Below are 27377 nucleotides of genomic sequence, written 5' to 3'. Positions count from 1 at the left end.
CTCCAGTGGATGCCTGAAACTGCACAGTATGAACCCTATATATACTGTGTACCTTTCTAGACGTACATTCCCTTGATAAAGTGTAATTTATAAAGTAGGCACAGTAAGAGATCAACAAGTAATAACAGAGCCATTATAATACTATACTATGATAAGAATTATGTGAATGTTGTCTCTCAAAATAACTTCTTGTGATGATGGGAGATGATAAAAGGCCCATGTGGTGAGATGAAGTCAGCGAATGACGTAGGCACCCTGACGTAGCATGAGATGACTATTGACCTTCAGCTAATAGGTCAGAAAGATCACCTGTCTCCGGAGCATGGATGACCACAGGTACATGAAACCACACAGAGCGAAAGCGCAGATAAGGGGACACTACTGTCCGTTGCCTGTGCGTCTGCAATTGGGACAGGGTTCGGCCATGGTGTCAACCGAGGCAGCTAACTACAGCCAGAAGTTCTGGATCCAAGGGGGCACACTCCTACGCCTGGAAAACTGGTCAGGGATTGCAGCTGGGGCTGAAAACTGGGATGCCTCTGTTCCTTTCCACTGGCTGCTTGGGCTTTCCCACAGCATTGTGGTGGAGTTCTAAGGGCAACTACCAAAACCAAAACCAAAACCAACACTACACACAGGGAGTAGGAGTTGCCAGTCTCTTAAGATCTGGGCCCAGAAAGCATCATAATGTCCTTTCCATTATATTCTACTGTTCAAGCAATCACAGAGCCCAGATTTAAAGGGCAGGGACGTAGACTTCACCTCTCCATGGGAAGAGTCTCACAAATGTCACAGCACCCTGGACCTCATCTCCCATTACTGCCCCCTCATTGGACTTGAGCCACACGGACCTTCCTCCAGCTCTTTGAGCCTGTCAAGCATGCTCCCACCGCCAGGCCTTTGCTTCTCCCCTCCTTCTGCTGATTAGAACAGGGCACTGCTAGGCATTGAATCGTCTCTGGCTGCTCTCAGCAACTCAAACCCACCTCTCTGCAGCCAGAGGGCTCTTTCTGAACACACACCACTTTAGTCTCCCCCCCTTGCCTATAACCCTCCCTGGTACTCCACTGCCCCCAGGAGAAAGTCTACCTTCCCTCGTCTCCCCCAACCCTCACCCTTACCCCCACTTCATGCTCCTCTCAGAGCCACAAACCCCTTCCTTCTACCACAATGTCCAGCCCCACCTCACATGCTGGGTCCTCTGCCTGCAGCATCCTTCCCCTCAGCTGTCTCCTGCTCATCCTTTAAGACCAAAAGCTGCCTCCTCCAGGAAGCAGTCCCAGATATCAGGCTGGGTTTAACACCCTTTCTGTGCCTCCACAGGCCTTGAACCCTTTACATTGTACAACCTGTCTCCCTGCAGGACAGGAGTTCCTACCTGGGCCCAAGCCCCAGACGGCCAAATCCTTGGACTTCAGCCTCTCCTCACACCAATTTGTGAGGGGAAAAACACCTTTATTGATAAACAGGTTACAATGAAATAAATAGAGTAATGGTTTTTTGGGAAATAAAAACTCGAGCAGAATCTCAGTCTCTCTCCACCCCAGCTCTAGCTTTCAGCTTCTGTTTTCTTACTGGCCAGTTTGGACGACGAGGCCTTGGTGGGCATGCCGGGCTTTCTCGGGCCCTTGGGGGCCTCTGTCTTCCTGGCCAGGGGTGCAGGCACTGTCTTAGACCCACTGGCCCTGGGAGGAGCAGCGGCCTTGGCTTTGGGCCCCACCTTGGCCCCACAGGCAACAACTTCTTTAAGGACCTTGTTTTCTTTCTTTTTGGCTGGAGAAGCAGCACTATTCTTGTCCTATAAGAAAGCAAACCAGGGGCAAGATGACAGAGCCGGGCAGGGTTCACACATAGCTCAGAACTCACAAGAATAGGGCTGAAATCCCAGCTCCGGGTGGCTTTAGACAAGGGACCCCGCCTCTCTAAGCCTGTCTCTTACTTGTGAAGTGGGAAGGATGATCCTCAGAACACTAGAGGGCTGGACAAAAGTCAGTGAACTGGGCTTTGTACAAAAGCAAATTACCCCCTGCCCCACAGTCCCTTCCAGCGGGACACCCATGCTCTGGCCTGCTCAGCACGGAGACCCAGACCAGGGGAGTCATGCAGGCACCTTACCTTGGGGACCGTGGATTTTGAATTCTGACTCCCAGCTTTTGTTTTCCTGTGGGCCTCACCATCTGTCAGAGAGTGAGGGAGGAAATGTGGGAAGGACCCCTTTCTGGAGGAGCTGCTGGTGGGCAGAAGGTTCAGGGACCCCTGTCCTCACCTTGTCACTCACAGGCTCTGTGACCTGGGGCAAATTGTTTGACCACTCTGAGCCTGGGTGCTCTAGTCTGCAAACTAGGGATAACAACATCTCTCACGGGTTGGCAGGGTGGGTGGGGGGAGGGTGCGGTGGGATTGACTGGACTGTGGAAGACCATCCCTCACCCTCAGCAAGGCACCAAGCAGACACCCCCTACTCTGCACTCACTCACAATAAAGACCCCTGACAGGTCTTTCTTAGCCTCTAGTCTTTAGCCTGTCTTCCACGTGGCAGCTGTGAAACATTTTTAAAAATACCCTGGGAGTGCCTGGGTGGCTCAGTCAGTTGAGTGTCCAATTTCTGCTCAGGCCATGATCTCACAGTTCATGAGTTCGAGCCCCACGTCGGGCTCTGTGCTGACAGCTCAGAGCCTGGAGCCTGTTTCCGATTCTGTGTCTCCCTCGCTGTCTGCCCCTCCCCCGCTTACACTCTTTCTCTCTCTTTCAACAATAAATAAACGTTAAAAAATTTTTTTAAATACACACATACATACATATATACATAAATAAATAAAACAATACCCTGTACCCTAGCTGTTCCCCAAAGTCCTTCCATGGCTATTGCTTGTCCTCCAGATACAGTCCGAACTCCCAGCTGCCCTTCACAGTCTTTCCCTTCTGCTTCTCACGCTGCACATCGAACTATATGCACTTCTTCAAAAGCTCTACCCTCTTCATACCTCTGGGCCTTTGTGCAGCCTGTTGTCCTCCCTGGGACACCTCCTCCAGGAAGCTTCCCCTGATTCCTCTCAGAGGAGTCAGGCTCCTCCTCTCTCTGGGTTCTCCCTTCCCTAAGCCTACCCTCCACAGCTACCATGGGTTCTCCAACTCTCCAGGTCAAGACAAGCACTCAGGCACATTTACTAGATAAGGAATCCCCTCCCCAGAGCAGGCCTCTCCCTCCGTCCTACCTCACATCCAATGGCTGTCACAAATCCCTGTGCCCAGGCCCTCCTCTCACCCCACTCACACACCTACCTTGGTTGCTCCTTCTGCCTTTGACCTTTGACTTTCCTCTTGGGCCAGTGGCACTGGGAAGGTCCTGCGTGGCCTTGTCTGGCTGTTGGGAGGCCTTCTTGGCCTCACTCAGTCTTGCTTCTTGGTCTTTGGTCTGGCTGCCCTTCTTGGGAGCCTTCTCCTTGGCTGCATCCAGTTTGGTAGGACCTGTCCTCACCTCTCTTGGCTTCTTGGGTCCCCTTTTCACCTCGCCTGGGTTGGGAGGGTCCTTCTTTGCCTCCCTTGGTTTTTTGGGACCCTTCTCCTTGGCCTCACCGGGTTTCCTGGGGGCTGTCATGGTGGATGTCTTCCTAGATTGGGCTTTCCTTTTGTGCTTGGGAACTAACTGGTAGAGGAGAGAGTGGGGTAGAATTGAGAGCAGGAGGTCTTAGGGTCTCATACCCCTACATCCCACATGAGGCTCAGAGAGAATGCCTTGTTCCAAAAGAGGGAGGGGGTAGAGAAGGTGGTCAGGGGCATGGGGAGCAGGACCACGGCCAAAATGCCTGAGGCTGAAGACACATTCTATCCCTGCACTGCCCTTCCAGGGAGGGGTGTGGCCATTTAGGAGCTGGGGGGCCTGAGTCTCCTAGACCCACCTTAGGCTCTCTTCTCTCCTGCCCAGGTGGGTGTCAGGAGGGTGCAGGCGGGCTCCCCTACCCTGCACCTGAAGTCTCAAAGCCAGGCTCCTGGGAGTAAATCGCACAGCACCGACCAGGAGCCCGGACTCTAGTCCTCTGAGATGCTAATTTATGAATCTCCCATCCATGACCTCCCAACCCACACACTTTCCCAGCTCTGTGGCTCTGACTCTCCTTCCCGTCCCCCACCTCATGCCTCACACCTCCATGCCTCCCTGCCGCTTTCTTTCTCCCCCTTGGGTGGACCTTCCAAGTCTGATAGCTCAGAGTTCCTAACTTCCTGTGCAACTCAGGAAGTCTTCTCTTTTCCCACTGGCCTCAGTCTTCCCATCTTTACAATGGGGCCTTCAGGGAGTGAGTGACCAGTAGGCAGTTGGGGAGGCTCTTGGCAAACAGGTGGTCTCTGTCCTTCTAGAGCCTGCCTCTAAGGGCATTCCTCCCTTTGCCCCCCAAATCTTATGGCTCCCCATTACCGTGAAGACCAGAAACAAATCCCCTCTCAGCATACACACATTTCTAACTACATGACACACCAGGCTTCCTTCCCTGCCTCCTCCCCTCCCTCAGCCCACTTCCCTGACTAGCTCCCAGGCCCTGCAGCCTAACCCAGCCACATGCAACCCCAGTGCCCCTGTATTGCTCCCCTTCCCCATACCCTATGCACCTGGCCTTGGCATGGCTTGTATCCAAGCTCTGACCTCCACACAGGAGTTCTATGAGGGACTTCCTGTCCTCAGCCACCTACAGGGACTGGAACATGGTATGCTGAGAAAATTCCACAATGTTCTACAGTTACTGTTAGAGCAACTGCCACGTGCTGGGGCCCAGCAATGATAAGACAGACCCCATATCTGGGTCCCTGAGATTTTCCTGGTGGCACCATGCTGGGGCTTGATTTTGTGCCAAATCTGCCCTCAGCTCTGGGTGTGCCTGGATGGCTCCTCTCTGGGACCCTCCCCTTTGAAAGAGGAGGATGTGATGGCCCAGGGAGGTGCCAGCCCTGGTTTGGAGACCTGGGGTTTGGAGCCAGTGAGCGTGGGGAACACACCCAACAGTGACCTTCTAGAGCCCATGGTTGGGTGTGCCTCGTCTGTGGTGAAGAATTCCAGGAAGGGGCTCTTCCAAGGACCCAGAAATGAACATGGCTGAGACGGTCCCTGGTCACTGAACACACCTGACGGGGAATGAAGGTGGACAAAGCAGGGACTGAGGCCCTATGGGGGTCTTAGATGGGGCAGGGCCCTAACCTTCCCGGAGGAGAAGGTACCTCTGAGAAGACACAGGAAAAACACAGAGAGAAGACAGGAGGAGAAAGGCCTCTTGGCAGGGGAATAGCACACAGAGGCCAGGGAGGAGGAGCTGGGACTGAAGCTCAGACCCTGGGGCCCAGCTCCCCCACACTGTGACCTCCCTCAACCCTGTTCCCAGCCCAAGCAGGCTCACTTTGAAGCTGCCAGTGGCCCCCCTGGCCTTGGAGTTGGTGGGCCTGACCAGGAGGCCGCGGTGCATGCCGGTGGCCAGGGCCTGCTTCAGCAGGTACTTGAGCCGGAGGACATCCACCGTTGGGTACTTCTGCAGGATGTAAACCTTGATGGCCGCCACCGAGGTGCCCCGGCGCTGCTCTCCGGCCTGCAGCGCCTCCAGAACCATGCGCAGCACGGGAGGGTGACGGCGTGGCCCTCGGATGCCACTATGGCTCAGGCCTACAGATGGACGGCAGGGCGTCACCCAGAGCTCAGGCCACCCTCAGTCCCAATCAGTAACACACATGCCTGGCAGAGCACCCGCCAGGCACCAGCCAGGCCCCACAGTGGGTGGGCAAGGGACCTGGGGGATCAAATGCAGCCCTAGTCAGCACTACTGCCCATCGGCCAGTGAGGCTTGAGGGCAGGGAGTGCTCCTCATCTGGACACTGTCTCCCAGTGACTGACATAGGGCTGGGCACACACCAGGAGCTCCATAAAGATTCACTCAAAGAATTAAATAGTCCTTTTAGAAAACAAAATCCTTTTAGAAAACCAAAGCTTTGCACAGCTGAGGAAACCATCACAGAATGAGAAGGCAGCCTACTGGAAGGGAGAAGATATTTGCAAATGATATACCTGACAAAGGGTTAATATCCAAAATATATAAAGAACTCCTACAACCCAATAACAAAAAAAACCCCAATCTGATTAAAAAAGGGCAGAAGACTTGAATAGACATTTTCTCCAATGACATACAAATGGCCAACATGAAAAGATGCTCAACATCACTGATCATCAGGGAAGTACAAATCAAAACCACAATGAGATAGCACCTCACACCTGTCAGAATGGCTAAAATTAAAGCTAAGTATTGGCAAAGATGTGGAGAAAAAGAAGCCATCATGCACTGTGGGGGGGGGGAATGCAAACTTGAACAGCCTCTATGGAAAGCAGTATGGAGGTTCCTCAAACATTATTCCACTTCTGGGTATTTAGCTGAAGGAAACAAAAACACTAGTTCAGAAAGATACATGCATCCCTATGTTCATTGTAGCATTATTTGCAGTAGTCAAGATATGGAAGCAACCTATGTCCATGAAGAGATGAATGGATTAAAGAAAATATGGTATATAGATACAGTGGGCTATTACTCAGCCCTAATCTTGTCATTTGCAACAACATGGATAGACCTAGAAGGTATTATGCTTAAGTGAAATAAGTCAGAGCACGACAAAGACTGTATGAATTCACCATGTGGAAAATAAAAAAATTAAACAAAACAAAATGGAAACAGATTCAAATACAGAGAACAAACTGGTGGTTGCCAGAGGGGAGCAGGGAAATGGATGAAATAGGTGAAGGGATTAAGAGGTATAAACGGCCAGTAATGAAATAAATAAATCATGGGGGTGTAATGTACAGCATAGAAAATATGGTCAATAATACTGTGATAACTTTGTGCAGTAACAGAGGATAATTACACTTGTCATGGTAAGCACTTCATAATGCATATAAGTAACTAGGTTATACACCTAAAACTAATAAAATATTGTATATCAATTAAAAATTGTTTTGTTTTAATTTTTTTATGTTTATTTCTGAGACAGAGAGACAGAGCATGAGTGGGGGAGGGGCAGAGAGAGAGGGAGACACAGAATCAGAAGCAGACTCCAGGCTCTGAGCTGTCAGCACAGAGCCTGATGCGGGGCTGAAACTCACAAACCATGAGATCATGACCTGAGCCACAGTTGGTCGCTCAACCAACTGAGCCACCCAGGCATCCCACAATTAAAAATTGTTTTAAAAAATTAAAGATAAATGCTGGACTATTTATAGATGAAATGATAAATCTGGCATTTTCTTTGAAATAACACAGTAGGTGAAATAAGAGTAGCCATGAGCTGGTGAGTGTTGAAGCTGGATGATGGGCACATAGGGAAGGGAGTGGTGTGGGTGGTAGATGGGAGCCACTATACCACTCTGTCTACTTCTGCATGCATTTGAAAGTTTTCATAAATAAAAGCTATAGGAGAATTGCACTTCTAGGTATGTATACTCCAGATAAATGAAAACATATGTTCAAATGAAAATTTGTACATGAACGTTCATAACGTTATTTACAATAGCCACAAAGTAACAACCCAAATGTCCATAAACTAATGAATTGAATAAACAGAGCATGGTTTTAACCATGAAGTGGAATATCATCCAGCCAAAAGAAGGAATGAAGTACTTCCTCGGAATCATGCTGGTACAAGAATCCAGTCACAAAAAGTCACATACTATATAGGATTTCATTTACAGGAAATGTCCTGAATGAGACAATCCTAGAGAGTAGATTAGTGGTTGCCAGGGACTGGGTATGGTGGGTGGGTAAGGGCAGAACTGTATTGGGCACAGGTTTTCTTTTTGAGGGCACGAAAAAATTCTAAAATTGCCTGTGGAGAGAAACACACAGCAGTGAATATACTAACACCCACTGTACCCTTTAAATGGGTGAATTGTATGGTACATGAATTATGGAGATATCTCAATTAGCTATGATATTTTAAGTTGCCAAAGAAAATAGGATCAAGGGGTGAGAAGCTGTCAGTCAGTATAAGGTGCATAAAAGTGGCTTTATATGAAACCTGATTTAAATGTGATTAGAAATGTTGGTTTCTGAATGATAACACTACAGACCAAAACCTCTAGGACGCAGCAAAGGCTGTCACAAGAGGAAAGTATATAGCAATCCAGGCCTTCCTAAAGAAGGAAAAAAGGTCCCAGATACACAACCTAACCTTACACCTTAAAGAGCTGGAAAAAGAACACCAAATAAAACCCAAAACCAACAGCAGATGGGAAATAATAAAGATTAGAGCAGAAATCAATGCTATCGAGACCAAAAAAAAAACAAAAAACAAAAAAAAAAAAAAAAAACAAAAAAAAAACCCAACAACAACCAATAGAACAGATCAATGAAACCAGAAGCTCGTTCTTTGAAAGAACTAACAAAATTGATAAACCACTAGCTAGTTTTATCAACAAGAAAAAGGAAAGGACCCAAATAAATAAAATTAAGAATGAAAGAGACATCACAACCAACACAGCAGAAATACAAACAATAAGAGAATATTATGAGCAATTATACACCCATAAAATGGGTAATCTGGAAGAAATGGACAAATTCCCAGAAACATATAAGTACCAAAACTGAAACAGGAAGAAATAGAACATTTGAACAGACCCATAACCAGTAAAGAAATTGAATTAGTAATCAAAAATCTCCCAAAAAACAAGACTCCAGGGCCAGATGGCTTTCCAAGGGAATTCTACCAAACGTTTAAGGAAGAGTGAACACCTATTCTCTTGAAACTGTTCAAAAAAAAAAAAAAAATATATAGAAATGGAACGAAAAATTCCAAACTCATTCTATGAAGCCAGCATTACCTTGATTCCAAACCAAAGACCCCACTAAAAAGGAGAACTATAGATCCATTTCCCTGATGAACATGGATGCAAAAATCCTCAACAAGATATAGGCAACCAGATCCAACAATACATTAAAAAAATTATTCACCATGACCAAGTGGGATTTATACCCGTGATGCAGGGCTGGTTCAATATCCGTAAAACACTCAAAGTGATTCATCACATCAATAAAAGAAAGGACAAGAACCACGTGATCCTCTCAATAGATGCAGAGAAAGCATTTGACAAAATAGAGCATTCTTTCTTGATAAAAACCCTCAAGAAGGTCTATCAAGAAAGTAGGGATAGAATGATCGTATCTCAAGATCATAAAAGCCATATATGAAAGACCTAATGCTAATATCATCTTCAATGGGGAAAAACTGGGAGCTTTCCCCCCAGGGTCAGGAACAAGACAGGGATGTCCACTCTTGCCACTGTTATTCAACATAGTATTGGAAGTCTTAGCCTCAGCCATCAGACAACACAAAGGAATAAAAGGCATCCAAATTGGCCAAGAGGAGGTCAAACTTTCACTCTTCACAGATGACATTATACTTTATATGGAAAACCCAAAAGATTCCACCAAAAAACTGCTAGAACTGATCCATGAATTCAGCAAAGTTGCAGGATGTAAAATCAATGCACAGAAATCAGTTGCATTCCTATACACCAACCATGAAGCAACAGAAAGAGAAATCAAAGAATTGATCCCATTTACAATTGCACCAAAACACATAAAATACCTAGGAATAAATCTAACCAAAGAGATAAAAAATCTATATGCTGAAAACTATAGAAAGCTTAGGAAAGAAATTGAAGAAGACACACACACACACACACACACACACACACACACACAGGAAGATATCCATGCTCCTGGATAGGAAGAACAAATATTGTTAAAATGTCAATACTACCCAAAGCAATCTACATATTCAATGCAATCCCTACCAAAATAACACCAGCATTCTTCACAGAACTAGAACAAACAATCCTAAAGTTTGTATGGAACCAGAAAAGACCCTGAATAGCCAAAACAATCTTGAAAAAGAAAACCAAAGCAGGAGGCATCACAATCCCAGACTTAAAGCTGTATTACAAAGCTGTAATCATCAAGACAGTATGGTACTGGCACAAAAACACTCAGATCAATGGAACAGAATCGAGAACCCAGAAATGGGTACACAAGCGTATGGCCAACTAATCTTCAACAAAGCAGGAAAAATATCCAATGAAATAAAGACAGTCTCTTTAGCAAATGGTGCTGGGAAAACCGGAGAGTAACATGCAGAAAAATGAACGTGGATCATTTTTTTACACCAGACACAAAAATAAACTCAAAATGGATGAAAGACCTAAATGTAAGATAGGCAGCCATCAAAATCCTCGAGGAGAAAGCAGGCAAACACCTCTTTGACCTCAGCCACAGCAACTTCTTACTCAACACGTCTCTGGAGGCAAGGGAAACAAAAGCAAAAATGAACTATTGGGACCTCATCAAAAGAAAAAGCTTCTGCACAGTGAAGGAAACAATCAGCCAAACTAAAAGGCAACCAACAGAATGGGAGAAGATATTTGCAAATAACATATCAGATAAAGGGTTAGTATTCAAAATCTATAAAGAACTTATCCAACTCAACACTCAAAAAACAAATAAGCCAGTGAAGAAATGGGCAAAAGACATGAATAGACACTTCTCCAAAGAAGACATCCAGATGGCCAACTGACATACTAAAAAATGCTCAACATCATTCATCATCAGGTAAATACAAATCAAAACCACAATGAGATACCACCTCACACCTGTCAGAATGGCTAACATTAACAATTCAGGCAACAACAGATGTTGGCGAGGATGCGGAGAAGGAGGATCTCTCTTGCACTACTGGTGGGAATGCAAACTGGGGCAGCCACTCTGGAAAACAGTATGGAGGTTCCTCAAGAAACTAAAAATAGAGCTACCCTATGGCCCAGCAATTGCACTACTAGGCATTTATCCAAGGGATACAGGGATGCTGTTTGGAAGGGGCACATGCCCCCCCATGTTTATAGCAGCACTATCAACAATAGCCAAAGTATGGAAAGAGCCCAAATGTCCATCAACTGATGAATGGATAAAGAAGATGTGGTATATATATACAATGGAGTATTACTCGGCAATCAAAAAGAATGAAATCTTGCCATCTGCAACTACGTGGATGGAACTAGAGGGTATTATGCTAAGCAAAATTAGAGAACGCCAAATATCATATGACTGCACTCATAGGACTTTAAGACACAGAACAGATGAACACAGGGAAGGAAAGCAAAAATAATATAAAAACAGGGAGGGGGACAAAAAGATAAGAGACTCTTAAATATGGAGAACAAACAGACGGTTACTGGAGCGTTGTGGGAGGGGGGATGGGCTAAATGGGTAAGGGGCATTAAGGAATCTACTCCTGAAATCATTGTTGCACCATATGCTAACTAACTTGGATGTAAATTTAAAAAATAAATTAAATTAAAAAAAAGAGAAATGTTGGTTTCTGATCAATTTGCAAAACTTAAAGACTTTTTAAAGAGAATCAGTTAGTTAAATACACATAAATATATAATTTTCCCCCAAACACATATCGAAGTAGAAAAAAACAAACAAACAAACAAACAACACACCCAGAGACTCTAGATGTCAAGCAAACGTAGAGACCTAATCCAATTCAACCATTGCTGTCTCCTGGCCACGAAGAGCCCAGTGTCTGGGAATATTCATTTTGAAGCCAAAGTTTGTGAATGGGTGGAGTCCCTGGTCAGCCACCTGCAGGACCTTGGGAGTTTCACTCTCTTCTCCTCGCTTCAGTCTTCCCATCTGTGTAGTGGGCATAGAGCCCCTAGGGAATCTGTACCCTCCCAGCTACAGTGTCCTCCAGCCTGGCCTGTGGGAAGTGTTCTAACCCTTCCTCAGCTTCCCCAAACCAGGCCCTGTCCCAGGGAGCCACCCCAAGTCTCCTCTGTCCCCAGTCCCTGCGGCTGAATTCAATTCCTTATTAAGCATCATTCAATGCCTGCTACATCCTGGGAGAACCAGAAGTCATAGCTTTTCCCCAAACTTGTCCTCCATCTTCTCTCCCCAGGAATGACACCACCACACCTACCCAGACACCCAAGCAAGAACCTGGACGACCTCCTGGACCTCCCTACCCTTCCCCACACCACTCCACCCCTTCCTTGTGGGATTCTCTCTCCGCCACCCCACCCCGAGGGCCTCAGCCTTCTTCTCATATCCCTCACCTCCTGCTGGCCCTCAGTGTAAGGGTCCAAGGCCCTGGCTGAGGCCTGGGAGGCTACCCCTTCCTGTGATGCCACTCTGCCCCTGGCCAGAGCAGGGCTTGTGAACAACTGGATGTTCCCCCAGCCCCCTCACCTCTGGGCCTCTGCCCATGCTCTTCCCCCTGCCTGGTTGGCCTTTGTCACCCATGGTCATCAGGTAGTTCTTGCTTTAAGGCCCACACAGCACCATGATTTATATACCGCCCTGACTTCCCAAGCCAGGATGAGCAATTCTGCCGTGTGCTCCAAGGCACCTGGAGCCCACCCTCTAACTTTTCCTCTGAAGGAGTATTTACTCATCCTCAGAATGCTTCTCTTGCTTCACCCTCTTGTCCTGGATGAGGTTTAACCCTCTTTCAGCGGTTGCCTCCTCCAGAGAGCCTTCCTTGATCTCCCAGAGTGGGTCGGCAACTGCTCTGGGTTCCTAGAGCCCTCTGTATTCCTGACATTAAGGCGCATGCCCTATTATCAAATGGGATCCATCAGTGAGGCAGTCTAGCTCATCAGACTGGGAGCTCCTGGAGGGAATGAACCTATCTATATCCAGAGAAACACTGAGGCATTGTTTGTTGATTGAAACTTGGGATGCAGCCCTGAATTCAAGGCCCGGCTCTGCATCAAATGTAATGTCCCTCCAACTAGCTGCCCTGCAGCTGCGGCCGGCCACCCACCCTCCCCACCAAAAGAAAATGGGCTCCAGCTGGAGAGACCCTGCTCTGCCCGCTTTCCTGGAGTTGGGCCAGCCTCAGCCCCCAGGCTGTACCTGGCCCTGCTAACTCTGGCATCAGCTCTTCTGCCAAATGAGCAGGTGAAAATTCAAACGGCTTCCAGGATGGGTGCCGGGGCCAGGAGCGGAGGCTGGATGACAGAGGAGGGTCCAGAACATCCAGGGAACCAGCTCACGAGGACCCCACCTCCCTTTGCCTACCTGGCTTTTCAGACTCAGACAGCCCAGATGACCCCACTGCGGAGGTCAAGGATGCTGAGGAGGTGGAGGTGTCACTGGAGGCAATGCTCCCAGGAGCCATTGCACGGGTAGATGCAGACACAGATGCAGGTAGTTGACCCCCTCCCCAGGCATGAGGCTGCCAGGCCTGCCCACTCCTCTTATATATCCACAGCCCGGCCCCACCACTCCAATTAGCCCCTGATTGGGCTGGGAGGCTCTGAGCTGCTGACTGGGGCAGGAGGGCTGGGATGGGGCATTGCAACCCTGCCTGTGTGCCGACGCCCCAGCTGAGCCACCCACTCCTGGGTGACCTCATATGAGTCAGTTGACTTCTCTGTGTCTCAGGTCCCATGGCAAAATGATGGGTGCTGAAATGCTTGATCCCTCCTGCACCCTCTGACTCCACGGGGCCTGGAGATGCTGATGGGGAACTGGGCACACCTGGGTTGGGGAGGCGACCATTGAGGCCTCCAATCCCACCTGCTCCAGGGCTGCTCCTGTTCCCAGGCCACTGCTGGCCTTGGTTTATCAAGAAGTTGGAGGCCCGCTGGTGGGGTTTGCCTGGAGCTGACACCCCCAAATCAACCTGTGGCCTCCTTTTGTTTTGTTTTATTTTGTTTTGTTTTATAAGAAAGAATTTTGAAGGATGAATGAGCAATTTTTAAATAAAATTGCCTAGCAAGTCTCCACAAATAAGGATAACCATTGATAAAATGGACAAAGAATATGAATAGGCAATTCACCGGAAAGGCTGATAATAAACCCAAGAAAATATTCTCAACCTCCTTGGCATTCAGGAAAATTCAAATTGAAACAATGATGAGATACTAGCTCCCCATCAAATTGACTAAAATTGAAGACAGCACAGGCAATGATGCAGGGAGCCTGGCCCTCAGTGCCTCTGCTAAGGGTGTAAATTGGGGTGCAGTCTGCTTTGGAAAGGTATTCCCTTGAACTCAGCAATTGCACTTCTCTGTCCTAGAAGTGCAGTAGTCAGAAAAGAAACAATTGCTACATTATTTAGAAAAGAAAAAAAAAAAGAGAACTTCCACATGAATCACTGGAGGCTTGACTGAACTACTCCCTTCTGCAGAAAACTCTGCAGCCATTTGAAATGATGAGGTGAATTAAAACAAGGATGAGGTGGTTATTGCACACCTGGTAGAATGACAGATATTTAAATTAGATCTATAGATGCTGAGTGTCCAGCACATGAAGAAAGACATAGCCACTGGGAGGGTAAGCTGATAGCCACTCTAGAAAGCAATGCAGTGACATCGAACATAACTAAAGATAGATTCACACACACCCCCCCATGGCACTGTGGGTATAAATCTGAGAGAAACCCTTACACCGATAAAGATCCTCGCTGCAATCCCAGCAACAATTCAAAACAACCTAACTACCCACCAAAAGAAAGGCAGACAAATAAACTGTGGTCTAGTCACATGGTGGAGTAGTATACAGCAGTGAAAATGAACGAACCAGAGGGGCTCCTGACTGGCTCAGTCAGTGGAGCATATGCAACTTGTGATCTCGGGGTTGTGAGTCTGAGCTCCACATTGGGCACAGAGATAGAAGGAAAGAAGAAAATACATAAATAAATAGATGAATGAATGAATCAAAATGAACCACAATGTGTCTGTGGAATATGCTCTCCCTTTCTGAGAAGAAAGAATTTGTGTCTGTGCAAGTATGTGTGTGTGTGTGAGTGTGCATGCAAGTGAAGGCATAGAAGAAGGTCTGAAAGGATTCACACCAAGGTAATAGCATTGGTTACCTCCGAGGAGGGTGTAGGAGTTGGAGGGACAGGTTTAAAACAAACTTCCATTCTTCCTTCCTTCCCTCCTTTATTGTTGGGATTTTTCCAGGGACTCTCCAGCACCAGAGTCTGGACTGAGGGAGGTGATGGCCATAAAAGTGTTCTAAAGTGAAATCAGAGATCACTCCTCTCCTGCCTAGCACCCTTCATAGCTCCCTACTGTCCATGGGTGGAGGCTTGACCTCTTTTGTCCTGCTTATGGAGCCCCTTTCTCCCTAGAGGCCCACAGTCCAACCTCTGTGACTCTTGGAATGGGCTAGATGTTGAGACCTGGGCTTTCTTCTGTGTTTCCTTTGTGTGTGTGTTAGATGGATGCAAAAATGTCCCCAATTTCTCACCCGCGCCCATATCCATGTCCATTTGCATGCAACTTTGCAGCTCCTCTCACACTCTTTAAATATGAGCTGGCCTTGTGACTTGCTTTGACCAACAGGATACGGTGGAAGTGATGCCATGGCAGTCCCAATCCTGGCTAGCCCACTGGAGCTCAGAGGCTCGCAGCTCAGTCACCCCTGCCACCCGGCCCACAGCTGGTCAAACAGCCAAAACTTCAGTTGACCATGGATGCTTTAGAGATCTGCAGAGATCAACCAACTTGAGTCCAGATCAGCAGAACCACCTGGCTGACTCACAGTCACAAACAACAATGGTGTGTTGTTTTAAACCATGAGGTTTGGGGTTGTTTGTCATGCAGCATAAGCTAACTGATCCACTGCCTAGAACCCCCTTCTTTACCCCCACCTACCTTCTCTGGACTGTTTCCCACTCATCGTTTTGGCCTCAGTGTAGCTCAGAAAAGCCCTCGCTGACCCCTTAGGAGGTTAGGGTCCTCTCCTCTGGCTCCAGCAGCCCCTGGGACCTCCAGCACCCTAAGTTTCCACTCTTCTACACTAGCCCCTGAGCTCTGAAGGGCCCTGGGGGTAGGCAGGGCTGTGTTTGACTTTTTCTGGTGGTATCCCTGGTGCATAGCACAGTGCCTGGCACACAGTAGGGGCTCAGCACCTATTGCTGTGGAGCCTCAGTGCCAGAGCCCAGCCTGGCTGAATGAAGGGAGACCTGAGAACCATCTGCAGGAACCACGTTAGAGCAGGAGGCGAGATGAGGCAAAGAGGCACATGGTGCTGGCACACACAGGGGCAGCAATTTTGATCACATTGTGGGAAATTTCCAAGAATTGAGAAATAGAGAAAAACTTGGAGATACAAACATTCCCATGAACTTCATGTGAAACCCTGCTCCCAGGCTGTGCCAGGATAGAGTTTTGCATTTGGAGGGGAAGAAGTTCTAAAATGCACTGCAGATCTAAAAATTCTTCTAGAGCATTGCCTTTTTACAGGGAAATGATAACTGTGAGCATCAGATGCTGGAGAGAGGGCGGGCTGCTCGGTGTACTTATTTGACGCTTATTGAGGTCTGTAGGGAATTTAAATTTCTGCTGACAACTGTTTTACCATCTTTGAACATTGAATGGGGGCGTCCTACATGTGAACTTTCTCATAGGTCTGAAGATTGCATTCTAAACTTTTTGAAGCAGTGATAGGGTGTCTTGTTTTGTGTAACTCTAGCCCCTGTAGCATCAGGACATTATTTGTGACATTAGTCAACAAATGCATAGAGGGCAGGGTAGATATGGTAATAGCTGCCATGTTCTATGTCCATGTACATATTTTATATTCACTATCTTATTTATACATGAAGACACTAAAGTTCAGAAAGGACCTGTACTAAATCTTCCTGAGTCCGGACCCTAGGCTGCAGCATGGAAGCCCTCTGTGTTAGTGAAGAAACCAGCTATAATTCCAAAATAACAGTGGCTTAAACAAGAAACCATGAAGTCATTCTCTCATGAGACTCTTCAAGTGCAAGTTGTGCAGGGCAGGAAGGCAGCATAGAGGACCTGCAGTCTTTTTCTCTCCTGATGCTGTGCTGTTCTCTGCCCACGGACTGCACCTCATGATACAAGATAGCTGCTGCAGCTCTGGTCATCACGACCACATTCCAGCCATCAGACAGGAAAGAAGAGAAGTGAAGGATGCCTCCATTCTCTGAAATGCACAACCCAAAACTTCATATACTACTTCTGATTATACTTCACTGGCCAGACCTTAATGTCATGCCACTGCAGATGCAAAGGAAACTGGGAGGTGCAGTCCTGCACTGGATAGCTAGGTGCCCAGCTAGAACTTGATGTGATATTATTAAAAGGAAGAAAGGGAATAAATATTGGGGGCAGTTAGCACTTGCTTCCCCCTTTCCTGAGGCCTCTTTGCTACTTTAATTTCTTGACTCTCACACCGGGGGCTCTATCTCCTACCACTCCAGGGGCTGCTCCTTTGAACTTGATTCACATTTTTGGGAAGGAAACTCATATTTATTGAGTGTCTACCGTGCACTGAAATTTTTATAGCAACAATCTCGTTAGTCTGTGGACAATTCTACCAACTGAGATGAGTCTCCTCTTTCAAGCTCAGAGGCCTGAGACCTAGTGAGGTTCAGGAACATGGTGTGAGGTTGCAGAGCTGAGAAGGGCATGCACTGTCTCTCTGGGGCCACCCTGGGACGTCAGGGGTGCATGTGTCTACTGGGGGACATGGGGCAGATTGCCATCAGGCTTTGCTGTCTCTGTGGTGGTATGGGGGTGGGAGGCTTAGTTCATACTCTCTCCTCCCAGAGGTAAGATCAGGGGTGAGAGAGGTCTGTGTCCCTGTGGCTGGCCAGGCTACAGCCCAGAGACTTGCTACCTGCAACCCATCTCTGAGTCCCCAGCTCATCCTGGCCTGGGGTCAGCTTCCTAAGATCAGGTTGACTGTAGATATGATTGTATATAAGAGGTGTTCCATAAACCTGCTGGCTACCTGGAGCCTGGAGATGAGGTGGGTAACACCCTCAACCAAACCTAAGTCAGCACTCCTTTGCCTTTATTGGCAAATGTCCCCAAGTGCCTGTCAAATCGGTTATAAATTAAGGAGGGAAAGAGGTTTTCCCTTCTACCATGAAAAAACAGAGACTTCTGGCTAGAGAGTTAATTTTTTTCTCTGAATATGTAGCTAAAACAAGGATACCACTCCTCAGAATAAGTGGACTGAGGTGGGGCAGTGAGGAAAGAGGGCTGCCTGCAAAGCAAGCATGTCTCTCCCATGGCCATGCCTGGCCCAACACATCAGAAATGGAGAGTGAGATGTGCGGGACCCACCATGGGAATCTTCTCCCCTGGGTCCCCAGTGTGGGAGGGAAGCCTGGTATAGCTGGACATCACCTACTTAGACAGAGGCCAGCCCCTCTGGGCCACCGTTAGTTCTGCCCACCCTATCTCTGGGCCTCTTCCTTTTGGTAACGACAACCCCCCCTCCCCCAGGAATCTTTTGGGCTCCTTCCAGTCCCCACCCTCACTCAGACCATTTGGTTTATGTAGGGTTAACCCTACCTTGGTCTGAGTGATCAGGTGACCCAGCCCTGGCCAATGAGAGGCTACATCCCCATCCCAGCCTGGTGATAGGTTTAGGGACAATGAGGTGACTCAAGCCGGGCCTATCAGAGGATGAATCCCCATTTTAACCTGGTGACAGGATTAGGAGTGATCAGGTGACCCAGACCTGGCCAGTGAGAGCCCTACCCAGGACCTTTGCTGGAACTGTCAGGAAAAACAGCTCACTTCCTGCAAGGCTAGCTGAGCTTGGGACTGCTGGTAGCCCTTTCCAAAGCCAACAGAGAAAACTATAACCAGAGGGGAGATACAGAAGTCTGATAACATCTGAGCACCTGCATCTAGCCATGCCTGAAGCCCTGGGTTTTTTTGTTTTGGGGAGCCAACAATTTCTCCTTTCTGTTTCAGCCCTGTTGAGTTAGATTTCCTGACACTTGCAGCCAAAGAAACCCTGACTGGCATCACCTACGGAGGCAGAGTATATCACCTAGAGGGGCAAGAGTAGAGATCCCAGCTATTACCTGCTTCAGCCCCCACCATGGCACTGGGGAACTTCCATCTCAGGCTCCAGCCACCCTTTCCCACCTTGGAGGTTGAGGGTAACTCTTGAGACTATGTCTCCATCCTTGTTCCCCTTGCAGATGGTGTTCTTGGTAAGGCCAGCTCTGAGCTGAGGCCCAGTAATGTCAGAAGTCTCCCACTGGCTACAGTGAACCAGGAAGTAGGCTGGCCACGCGAAGTTTGCGGTCCCCTCAAGCTCAGGTTCAGATTCCTTTTTGCTGATAAGGAGACTCAGAGAGATGGCCAAACTTGCTTGCAGTTTCAAAGGTCACCTGGGTTTCTGTGACTCCAAAGTTGGGGCTTTTCTCATTCCTGGGCCTGCTCCCTCCACCCCACACCCGCAGGGGGCCCTGCTGGTTGCCCAAACCCAGCATCCCAGGGTTAGAGATCGGGTGGAAATTACTGCCCAATTTCAATCCATCCTGCAGAGAAAGAGCTTGAGAGCAACAAAAACCACCACCCTTAACACCAAGTATAGGAGCTGAGCTTTTAATGCCCCGATTTTCCTAGTCTCCAGGCAGAGCTGGGAAGAGTTAGAGCTTCTGGTCTTGGTTACGTGGAGGAGGGGCAGTTATGCAAGCAGCACAATTCTGATACCCTAGAGTTCCCACCAGCTTTGCAGCAAGGACTTTCCAGAATGGACAATGGACTGGAGCTACTAAATGGACTGGGTACAGGCTTACCCAGCAAGGGTGCTCAACTCTGGGATCTGTGAACATCCCCAGGGAAGATGGGCCCATCTGAATTTCCCACTTTCTGTTTCTGAGATCTTTGAGAAAAGGGTTCCACTGGGGACTCAGCTCTTCATTAAATGTGGGCAGGTGAATATGGCTTCTAGCTCATGCTGGCCTAGAGTTGCTGGCCTAGCATATGGCCATGCTGGCCTAGAGTCTAGCCTAGCATATGGCTTCTAGGCCCAGCTCCATGCTGGCCTAGAGTTGCTGCGGCCTAGGGGCTGGGAAGGAGGGCAGGTAGTTTGCAGAAGCTGAGAGAAAGGCCTGTCTCTCCCTAGGCTGCATGAGGAAGGGGAGGCACCGGGCCTGGGAGTTCACGTCAGAGGTGAGACCCTGGGCCTTGGTCCCAGACTGCAGTCCCCTGACATTGTTTTTTCAGTCCTGATGACTGTATTCTGCATTCCCTTGACAGTCCCTCTCTGCAGACCGACCACCAGCCCTGGTCTGGCCTTGACATCTGGTGAATTTAAAAAAAACCTGCTGAGGCTGGATGCTCAGGGCCTTGCCCAGTCTCAAAATGGTGACTATCAAGAAGAGATGATCATATTAGTTAATTATATTAATTGGTGTTATTCATAATGTTAACTACAATCTGTACAGCTCCTTACCATTTACAAAGTGCTTACACACACTCACACACACACATATACACACATATATGAGATCAAAATCTCATTTGATCTTCACAGCAGCCATGCGTTTGCAGGACCAAGGATTTGGGGTTTCCATTTTACGGGCGAAGAAAGTGAGGCCCAGGGAGGGAAACTGTTCAAGGACATCAGCTGAAGGTGAGCTGCAGCTAAGGTGGTTTTGAGAGGGTAGATATGCTCTCCCTGCCCATTCATTCCTTCATTCATTCCCCCATTCGTTCCTTCCTTCATCCATCTAGCATTTATTAAGCACCTACTGTGTGCCCCACTCTGTGCTATACATTTATCCCTAAGCTGGGACACCTTTCCAGGGAGCAAGAGTTCTTGTGTTCCTGAGACATGAGTTGGGGAGAGGAGGGGCAGAGATCCCACCAGCCCCTGGGAACTCAGGACTCCAGATCGGGTCATACTTGTCGAGTGGGGAGCCTCATTTTTCTCTCGTTATTCTTTTTTTTTTTTTTTTTTTTTTTTTAACTCAAGGAGTCTGCGCAACCTGGTTCCAACAGACCTGGTTCCTGGTGGGGCAGCTGTGGCTGGGGGTAGGCATAGGGAATGGGAGACTCCTACAGTTGACCATAGAGTCCTTGGCAGGGCTTAGGCTGGTGCCACCTGGCTGGTCTCCGTCTTGGAGGCAGTGGTGGAGGCCTCGTCATCACCCAGTGGGTTCTTGCCACAGCAGAGGGTAGTGAGCATGCAGTTCCGGAACTGGAAGGCAAAGAACGTGAGTCAGAATCAGGGTCCACCGAAAATGTGTGTAGCAAACTGGAGTGGTTGGCGAGATTTACCTCCAACCCCTTCCCTGCTTCTGGCTCTCACAGCCTCCACTCCCCTCTCAAATCTGGCTTCCTGGAGGGAATTTAGTAAGTGCATGTGGCCCCACCCCAGAGATGCCAGGGACCAAACCCAAGAGGGCTCTGCTACTGATGACATTCCCTGATGCCCTCTGTGTGCCAAGGGCTATCTGTAAGTACCTTATATAGCCCTAGAGTTTGGGATTTTACCCTCTCTAGGAAAAAAGACACTGAAGCCCAGAGAAGGGAAGTGACTTCCCAAGTGTCAATCAGCTAAAAAAGAAGAACTGGGATTTGAAACCAATATGCCTAACTCTAGAGACCATGTTTTCCCCCACAGGTTCATGGATTCTGCAGAGAAGTCACTGGTTGGTGTTAAAGAACTGCTTTATCCCTTCCTCCCTCGGAATAAGACTTTAGCTCCTTGTTCAGCTTTGTGGAGACTGGCACCATCCCATTCCCAGGCTTGGGACTTAGACCATTTGACTTTTAAAGTGGGCCTCCAGAACCGTCTGGACTGGCACTTCTCATACTTGAGCCAGTGTGAGAGTCACCTGGTGGGCTTGTTAGAAATGCAGGTTCCTGGGCTCACCCTGAGCTTCTGATTCAGCAGGAATCTGCATTTCTCCTAGATGACTCTGATGCTCTGGGGGATACCAGTTTCCCTGCCTAGTTTTGCAGGTGAAATGACTGAGGCCCAGTCAAGGACATGGCTTGTCCTCCGCAGGCAATGCCTGCAGCCTGGGGCCCCTGGACCCCTCCGCCCCACCAGCAGGCACCTGCTTGTTCATCATGATGTAGATGACAGGGTTGTAGATGGAGGAGGACTTGGCGAAGAACGCCGGGAGTGTCATGAAGATGGGGCCAAAGTTGGAGCCCTGGTGGGTGAAGATGTAGAATGCCACGCTGGCGTAGGGCACCCAACAGATCAGGAAAGCAATGACCATGATGATGACCATGCGAGTGACCTCCTTCTCAGCCTTCTGGGTGGTGGCTGACTCCTGCTGCTGGGCTGCCGCCTGTAAGGACACAGGGTCTGCTGTCCAGACTGTGGCTCCTTTGGGACAGAGGCCAGTCTCAACCCAACCAATGTATGTGTCCCCAGCACCCAACACAGGTCCATACCTCCTTGACTGTGAAGACAAGCTGCCCGTAGCAGAAGAAGATGACGATCATGGGGATGGTGAAGTGGACCACGAACATGTAGATGACAAAGGACTCGTTGTTGACCTCTGGCTTGAGTGTGTAGTAGTCGATCCCGCATGAACACTGCATGCCTTCAGGGATGTACCTGACCACCAGAGGGGGACGGGGCAAGAGAGGGCACGGGGAGACCCACATGTGAGGGACTTGAGGAACAGGCCCCCAACACACCTGCTGTGTGGCTGGGCTTGCTCTGGGTCCCACTTTCCCTCTCTTTAAAAGAAGCATAATAAAATATCTGCATGGCTGCATGACTGTGAGGATCAAATCAACGGAGATGAGGGATTCAAATGCCCTTGTGAAAACAGCCATGCTATCATGAGATGGTCCAGTCTCTTGCCTAGCAGAGCCCGGACACCGCGGACCTGCACTGTGTTTCCTCACCACACTGGCTGCTTCTAGTGGCTGGAGGCTCAGGCTGTGCAAGGCAGAGGTTGGTGGGGAGACGAGAAAAGCCCCCGAACTCTGTATTTGAGGCAGTTTGTACAAACTAGGGTCTTACTAACAGGGTAAGTGTATTTTCTAGGCCAAAGATGGGCACACAGAGTAACTAAGGGGTCTTTGCACAGTTTCGAGAAACAAGAGGTCCCAGGGACAGATGGTTAGGATGTTTCTGTGATTTCAGAGGATGGTGACAATGGAGTGTCTATTGGCTGTGCCTGTGGGGATGGGACTGGGCAGGACTGGAGAAAACAGGGAAAGAGGCTGGAGGCGATGGGCTCAGATTCAACAAAGGACAAAAAAATAAATAAATAAAATAAAAAAGAAAATTGACCCCAGGAAGCTGAGAGAGGAGGGAAGGGAAGAAAGATTGGGAATTTCCTAGAAGCAGAGGGACACGAGGCCTCCAGGAACCCACAGGGTCACCCGTCCAGTTTCCCAAACCACTGTCCTCCCATCTCTCATCTGAGCCCCATTTGCAGATGATGGACTAGAGGCTGGACAGGACACAGTTCCCAGGGGCTACAGTGTCACCCACTTGCACTAGGTAGGCTTGGCCTCCCCAGGTGCTGAGGCCCAAGGTCAGAGGGAGTTGCCTATGGGGCAAAGAGGATTGGAATCTGGTCCTGGCTTAGTTGAGGATTAGGGGCACAGCCAAGGTTAAGGGTTGGGCGTCTTGGATTCTCCTTTGACATGGGGCCCAGGAGGTGGCACTAGCTCCTGGAGCAACATTAGGGTCTGATTCTCTCTTCCCCTACCCTAAACCCCAACCCTGGGAGAGCTGCCAGGGTGGGTGTTTGGGGTGGGGGACATATAAGCTCGGTGCCCAGAATGAGCCCCAGGTTTGAGTCCTGGCCGGGGACCCTGTAAAGAACCCCCACCCCAGGGACCCTTCCCTTCTGCTTAGTGCCATTACCTGGACCAACCAACGAGGGGGGGTGCAGCGCAGGCCAGTGCCATGACCCAGGTGAAGGCGACGCCCATTATGGCATGGTTCTCCCCAAAGCGGAAGTTGCTCATGGGCTTACACACCACCACGTACCGCTCAATGGCCAGGACCACCAAAGACCACAGGGCAATTTCACCTGCAAGGCAGTCAGCTATCAGTCAACACATCACCTGCCTGGACCCCACTGTCCAAGAAGGAAGCGCTCCTCCTGGATGGGAGAGGGCAGGCAGGAAGGCCACCTAAGGCACAGTTGGAGCCAGGACTTGGGAAAGAGAGGGCTTCGATTCTGAGAAGAGGAGCCAAGGGGCTGTGAGGCAGAAAGGCATTATGCTGAGAAGAGAGTGAACCAGGTACCTCCCAGGAAGAGGAGTTAGTTCAGTCAGGGCTCTGGGTTCATGAAGGACAGGAAATCAGATTCCAGGGTCATGATTAGACTAGGATCCCTGTAGGGAGTTTTTGCAGAAGAATGTGCACTTCGTGGGGCAACAGGCAGAGTGCCTGCTGGAGCTAGAATTCCTGCTCTCCCTCTTGTGCAGCAGCCTCTCCCCTGTGGGGAATGAAATAACCTGGGCCTGTGGGTCCCCACCTGGGAGCCAGAAAGCTGAGCAATGTTTTGCCCAGAAGAAGAAGCAGGAAAGAATGGTGGAATTCAGACAACTGCCCTACACATCACCCCAGAAACTCATTCAGGAGGTTAGCCATAGAATTTATCAACCAAACCGGGACATTTCTGAGAGAGAAAAACAACACTACTAAGTATTACTCCAGGAAAATAATTGTAAACTGATGCCAGCCCGGCAGAGAAGTGCCTACCTGCATGTGGCCTCCATCTCACCCCTGCCTTCTAGCCTGAGACTCCTCAACCCACCTCCAGCCTTATTGTGTGGGGGGGGGCTTATCCCCTTCCAAGAAACCCCTTCCATAGGGGAGGGACTAGACCTGTGTGGAGATCTGTAGCTTTGAAAAGTGCGATCAAATAGTTCCTTTGACTAGAAAACTGATGGGGTTGCTGCAGAGATAACAGATCCCGTTTAGTAGATGAGAACAGTGAGGCACGGAGGAGAGAAGAGGCACATTCAGGGATGTGGCAGGGCAGTGACAAGGGCCTAGGTCTCCTGGCTCAGATCCAGAAGTGCCCCCCTTCTCTGAGGACACATGGCCTCTCAGGCAAGCAGGAGAGAGCCAGGGTGGCTGGGAGAGCCCAGCACCAGCCACAAGGACTGTTCTGCCTCCTTGTCTTCTCCCTCTTTCACATGTCCAGGACACTGTCTCAGCCCCATGCCTGGGGAATCTCCGGCCACCACTGGGCGTTTGTCACCTTCAATGGTCACAGATCACCCAGTCTCAGGCCACGAGGTAGGAGTGATATAGGGCTGCCACACACAGGCAGACCCTTCTCTGCAAGATTGGATAGACACTGTTGGGGAGAGACTGAGCCCATTGTTTAGCACAGGCAAAGTCCAGTGGCCAGAGGACTAATGATCTGTGTGCCACCCCGGTCTGAAAGCCCTGAGCACAGAGATCTGTCTTGTCCAGCTCTATTCCCACTGCCCAACATGGGTGTGACAAGGCACAGCTTCTCCGAGGGAAATAGAACATGGCCTGAGGAGCCGCAGAAATGTGGGCTCAGGTCATGATCTCATGGTTTGTGGGTCCAAGCCCTGCGTCAGGCTCTGTGCCGACAGCTCAGAGCCTGGAGCCTGCTTCGGATTCTGTGTCTCCCTCTCTCTGCACGACCCTCCCGCCCTGCTCATGCTCTGTCTCCCTCTCTCTCTCAAAAATGAATAAATGTTAGGGGCGTCTGGGTGGCTCAGTCAGTTAAGTGTCCGACTTTTGCTCAGGTCATGATCTCGCAGTTCGTGAGTTCGAGCCTGGCATCGGGCTCTGTGCTGGCAGCTCAGAGCCTAGAGCCTGCTTCAGATTCTGTCTCCCTCTCTCTCTGCCCCTCCCCCGCTCGTGCTCTGTCTCTTGACAATAAATGTTAAAACAAATTTTTAAAAAAAAAAAAAAAGAAATGTGGGCTGGAAACTCAGCTCTATCCTCACCACAATGTGGCCCCAGCAAGGCCCTTGACTCTTTCATCCTCAGTTTCCCTGATGCAAAGCAAGACAATGGCACCACTCTATGTGAGATAAACAGTGTCCAATGCCTGCCCTCAATAAACAGCAGCCTAGCTTATCATTACTGACAGTGTTTGTTGATTAAGTGGAGAGCACTGATGAATGTAGAGGGGAGAAGGCCTCTTAACCACCATCCCCAAATATGGAGTTCTCTCCAGATCCCTCCACACCCTCCCCACCGCTGACTCCTGACTCCCCCAGCTAGCCACCCATACACCAGTTCTTACCGCCCAGTGTGGCAAAGAAGCCCTCCAAATTGCATCCTGTGGGCCCAAAGACAAAGTATCCATGCAGAGAGGTGTAGAGGGTGGTGGTGAAGCCACCGAAGACCATGAAGAGGTTGGCCACAGCCAGGTTGAGCAGGATGTAGTTGAGAGGCGTGCGCAGCTTCTTGTGCTGGACCGTGACGTAGAGCGTGAGGAAGTTGATGGGGAAGCCAAGCACGATGAGCAGGAACATGTAGGCGGCCAGCATGGAGAACTGCCATGGCTCAGCCAGGTAGTACTGTGGGTACTCGAAGGGGCTGCGTACCACACCCGTTTTGTTGGAGAAGGGCACGTAGAAGTTCGGGCCCTCCGTCCCGTTCATGGCTGTGGTCCTGGTGGCTGCCCTGGGGGCGGCTCAGACCCAAGAGTGCTGCTGAGGCCTGAACTTGGCCACCCAGGGCTCTGGCTGGACGACTCTGGGCTCTAAGCACCCCCCCCAAGGCCCTTATAAAGTGACCTCCCCTCCCTAAGCTCCTGGCTGAATCAGCACCTGGAAGATTGGGGGCATTATTAATCATACTAATCCCCACTACTGCAACTGGGGGCCTAATTGGCTTCCAAGAACGGCCAAGGTGACTCTAGGCAGAAGCCTGGGGCCAGAGAAGGGAGGTACTGGGGACCCTGGGAAAGGGCAGGAGGCCCAACCCCAACTCTTCTAGTCCCCAGGAATCTCTGCCCATCTCAGTCTGTTGGCCTTGGCCTGGCATTGGGACCTCTGGCTCCACGCCCACGTCCCCCTCATTTCATGCCAGAGGACTTTGTCTTCCTCCCCACTGGACCATGAGCTCTCTGGTTCTCCTCTCAGTCTCTCAGCCTCTTACCTATTTCTTCCCCACCTGTCACCTCCTGGCTCAGTCCCTAACACTAGTCCATCTCACCAAGTTATGAGCTCCATGAGGGCCAGGGGCCACGTCCTGCCATCTTTGGCACTTTCCATGCCAGACCACAGCCTGGCATAGACCCGGAGCTCAATAAGTATTTGAACTGGAATTCACTCACTCACTCGTTCATTAAACATTCATGTGCAGGCCACTGGGGATACAAAAATCCAGAAAGGAGGAGGTTATGCGCTGAGGAAGACCCTGAACAGATCCAGGTCCAGGGAGGGGTTTCCATGAGGCCAAGGGAGGAGAGACCGCTTATAACGGTGAGGTGTCCGAGGAGGTGAAGTTTGGGTCTTTGAGGGAGGGGAGTATTTTGTTAGGTTGCCAAGCAGGGAAGACAGGGGAGACTAAAGACAAGGGCTGACAGAGGCCTGAGGCCTGTCAGGGGTGAGGCCGCACATGGGCTATGAA

The 27377-nt window shown here is 49.4% G+C and overlaps 2 protein-coding genes across 2 annotated transcripts; both read right to left on the bottom strand.

The window, feature by feature from the left end:
• Positions 1-1413: 1413 nt before the first annotated feature.
• Positions 1414-19311, bottom strand: H1-8 (H1.8 linker histone). Its single transcript, XM_060631833.3, has 5 exons — positions 13101-19311; positions 5385-5644; positions 3283-3646; positions 2116-2177; positions 1414-1798 (listed from the first exon to the last, which is right to left on the bottom strand). Exons 1-5 carry the CDS (start codon positions 13471-13473, stop codon positions 1550-1552), a joined length of 1308 nt encoding a protein of 435 aa, XP_060487816.1. The 5' UTR covers positions 13474-19311; the 3' UTR covers positions 1414-1549.
• Positions 19312-20753: 1442 nt separating this feature from the next.
• RHO (rhodopsin) lies at positions 20754-26510 on the bottom strand. The gene is made up of 5 exons (XM_060631832.3): positions 26044-26510; positions 23664-23832; positions 22229-22394; positions 21883-22122; positions 20754-21017 (listed from the first exon to the last, which is right to left on the bottom strand). The coding sequence occupies exons 1-5, from the start codon at positions 26402-26404 to the stop codon at positions 20907-20909; spliced, it is 1047 nt and encodes a 348-aa protein (XP_060487815.1). The 5' UTR covers positions 26405-26510; the 3' UTR covers positions 20754-20906.
• Positions 26511-27377: the final 867 nt, after the last annotated feature.

This window comes from Panthera onca, chromosome A2 (assembly GCF_046562875.1).
Source record: "Panthera onca isolate mPanOnc1 chromosome A2, mPanOnc1 haplotype 2, whole genome shotgun sequence".
NCBI lineage: Eukaryota > Metazoa > Chordata > Mammalia > Carnivora > Felidae > Panthera > Panthera onca.
Note: the sequence above shows the minus strand (reverse complement) of the source record. Positions and strands in the feature narration are given on the sequence as shown.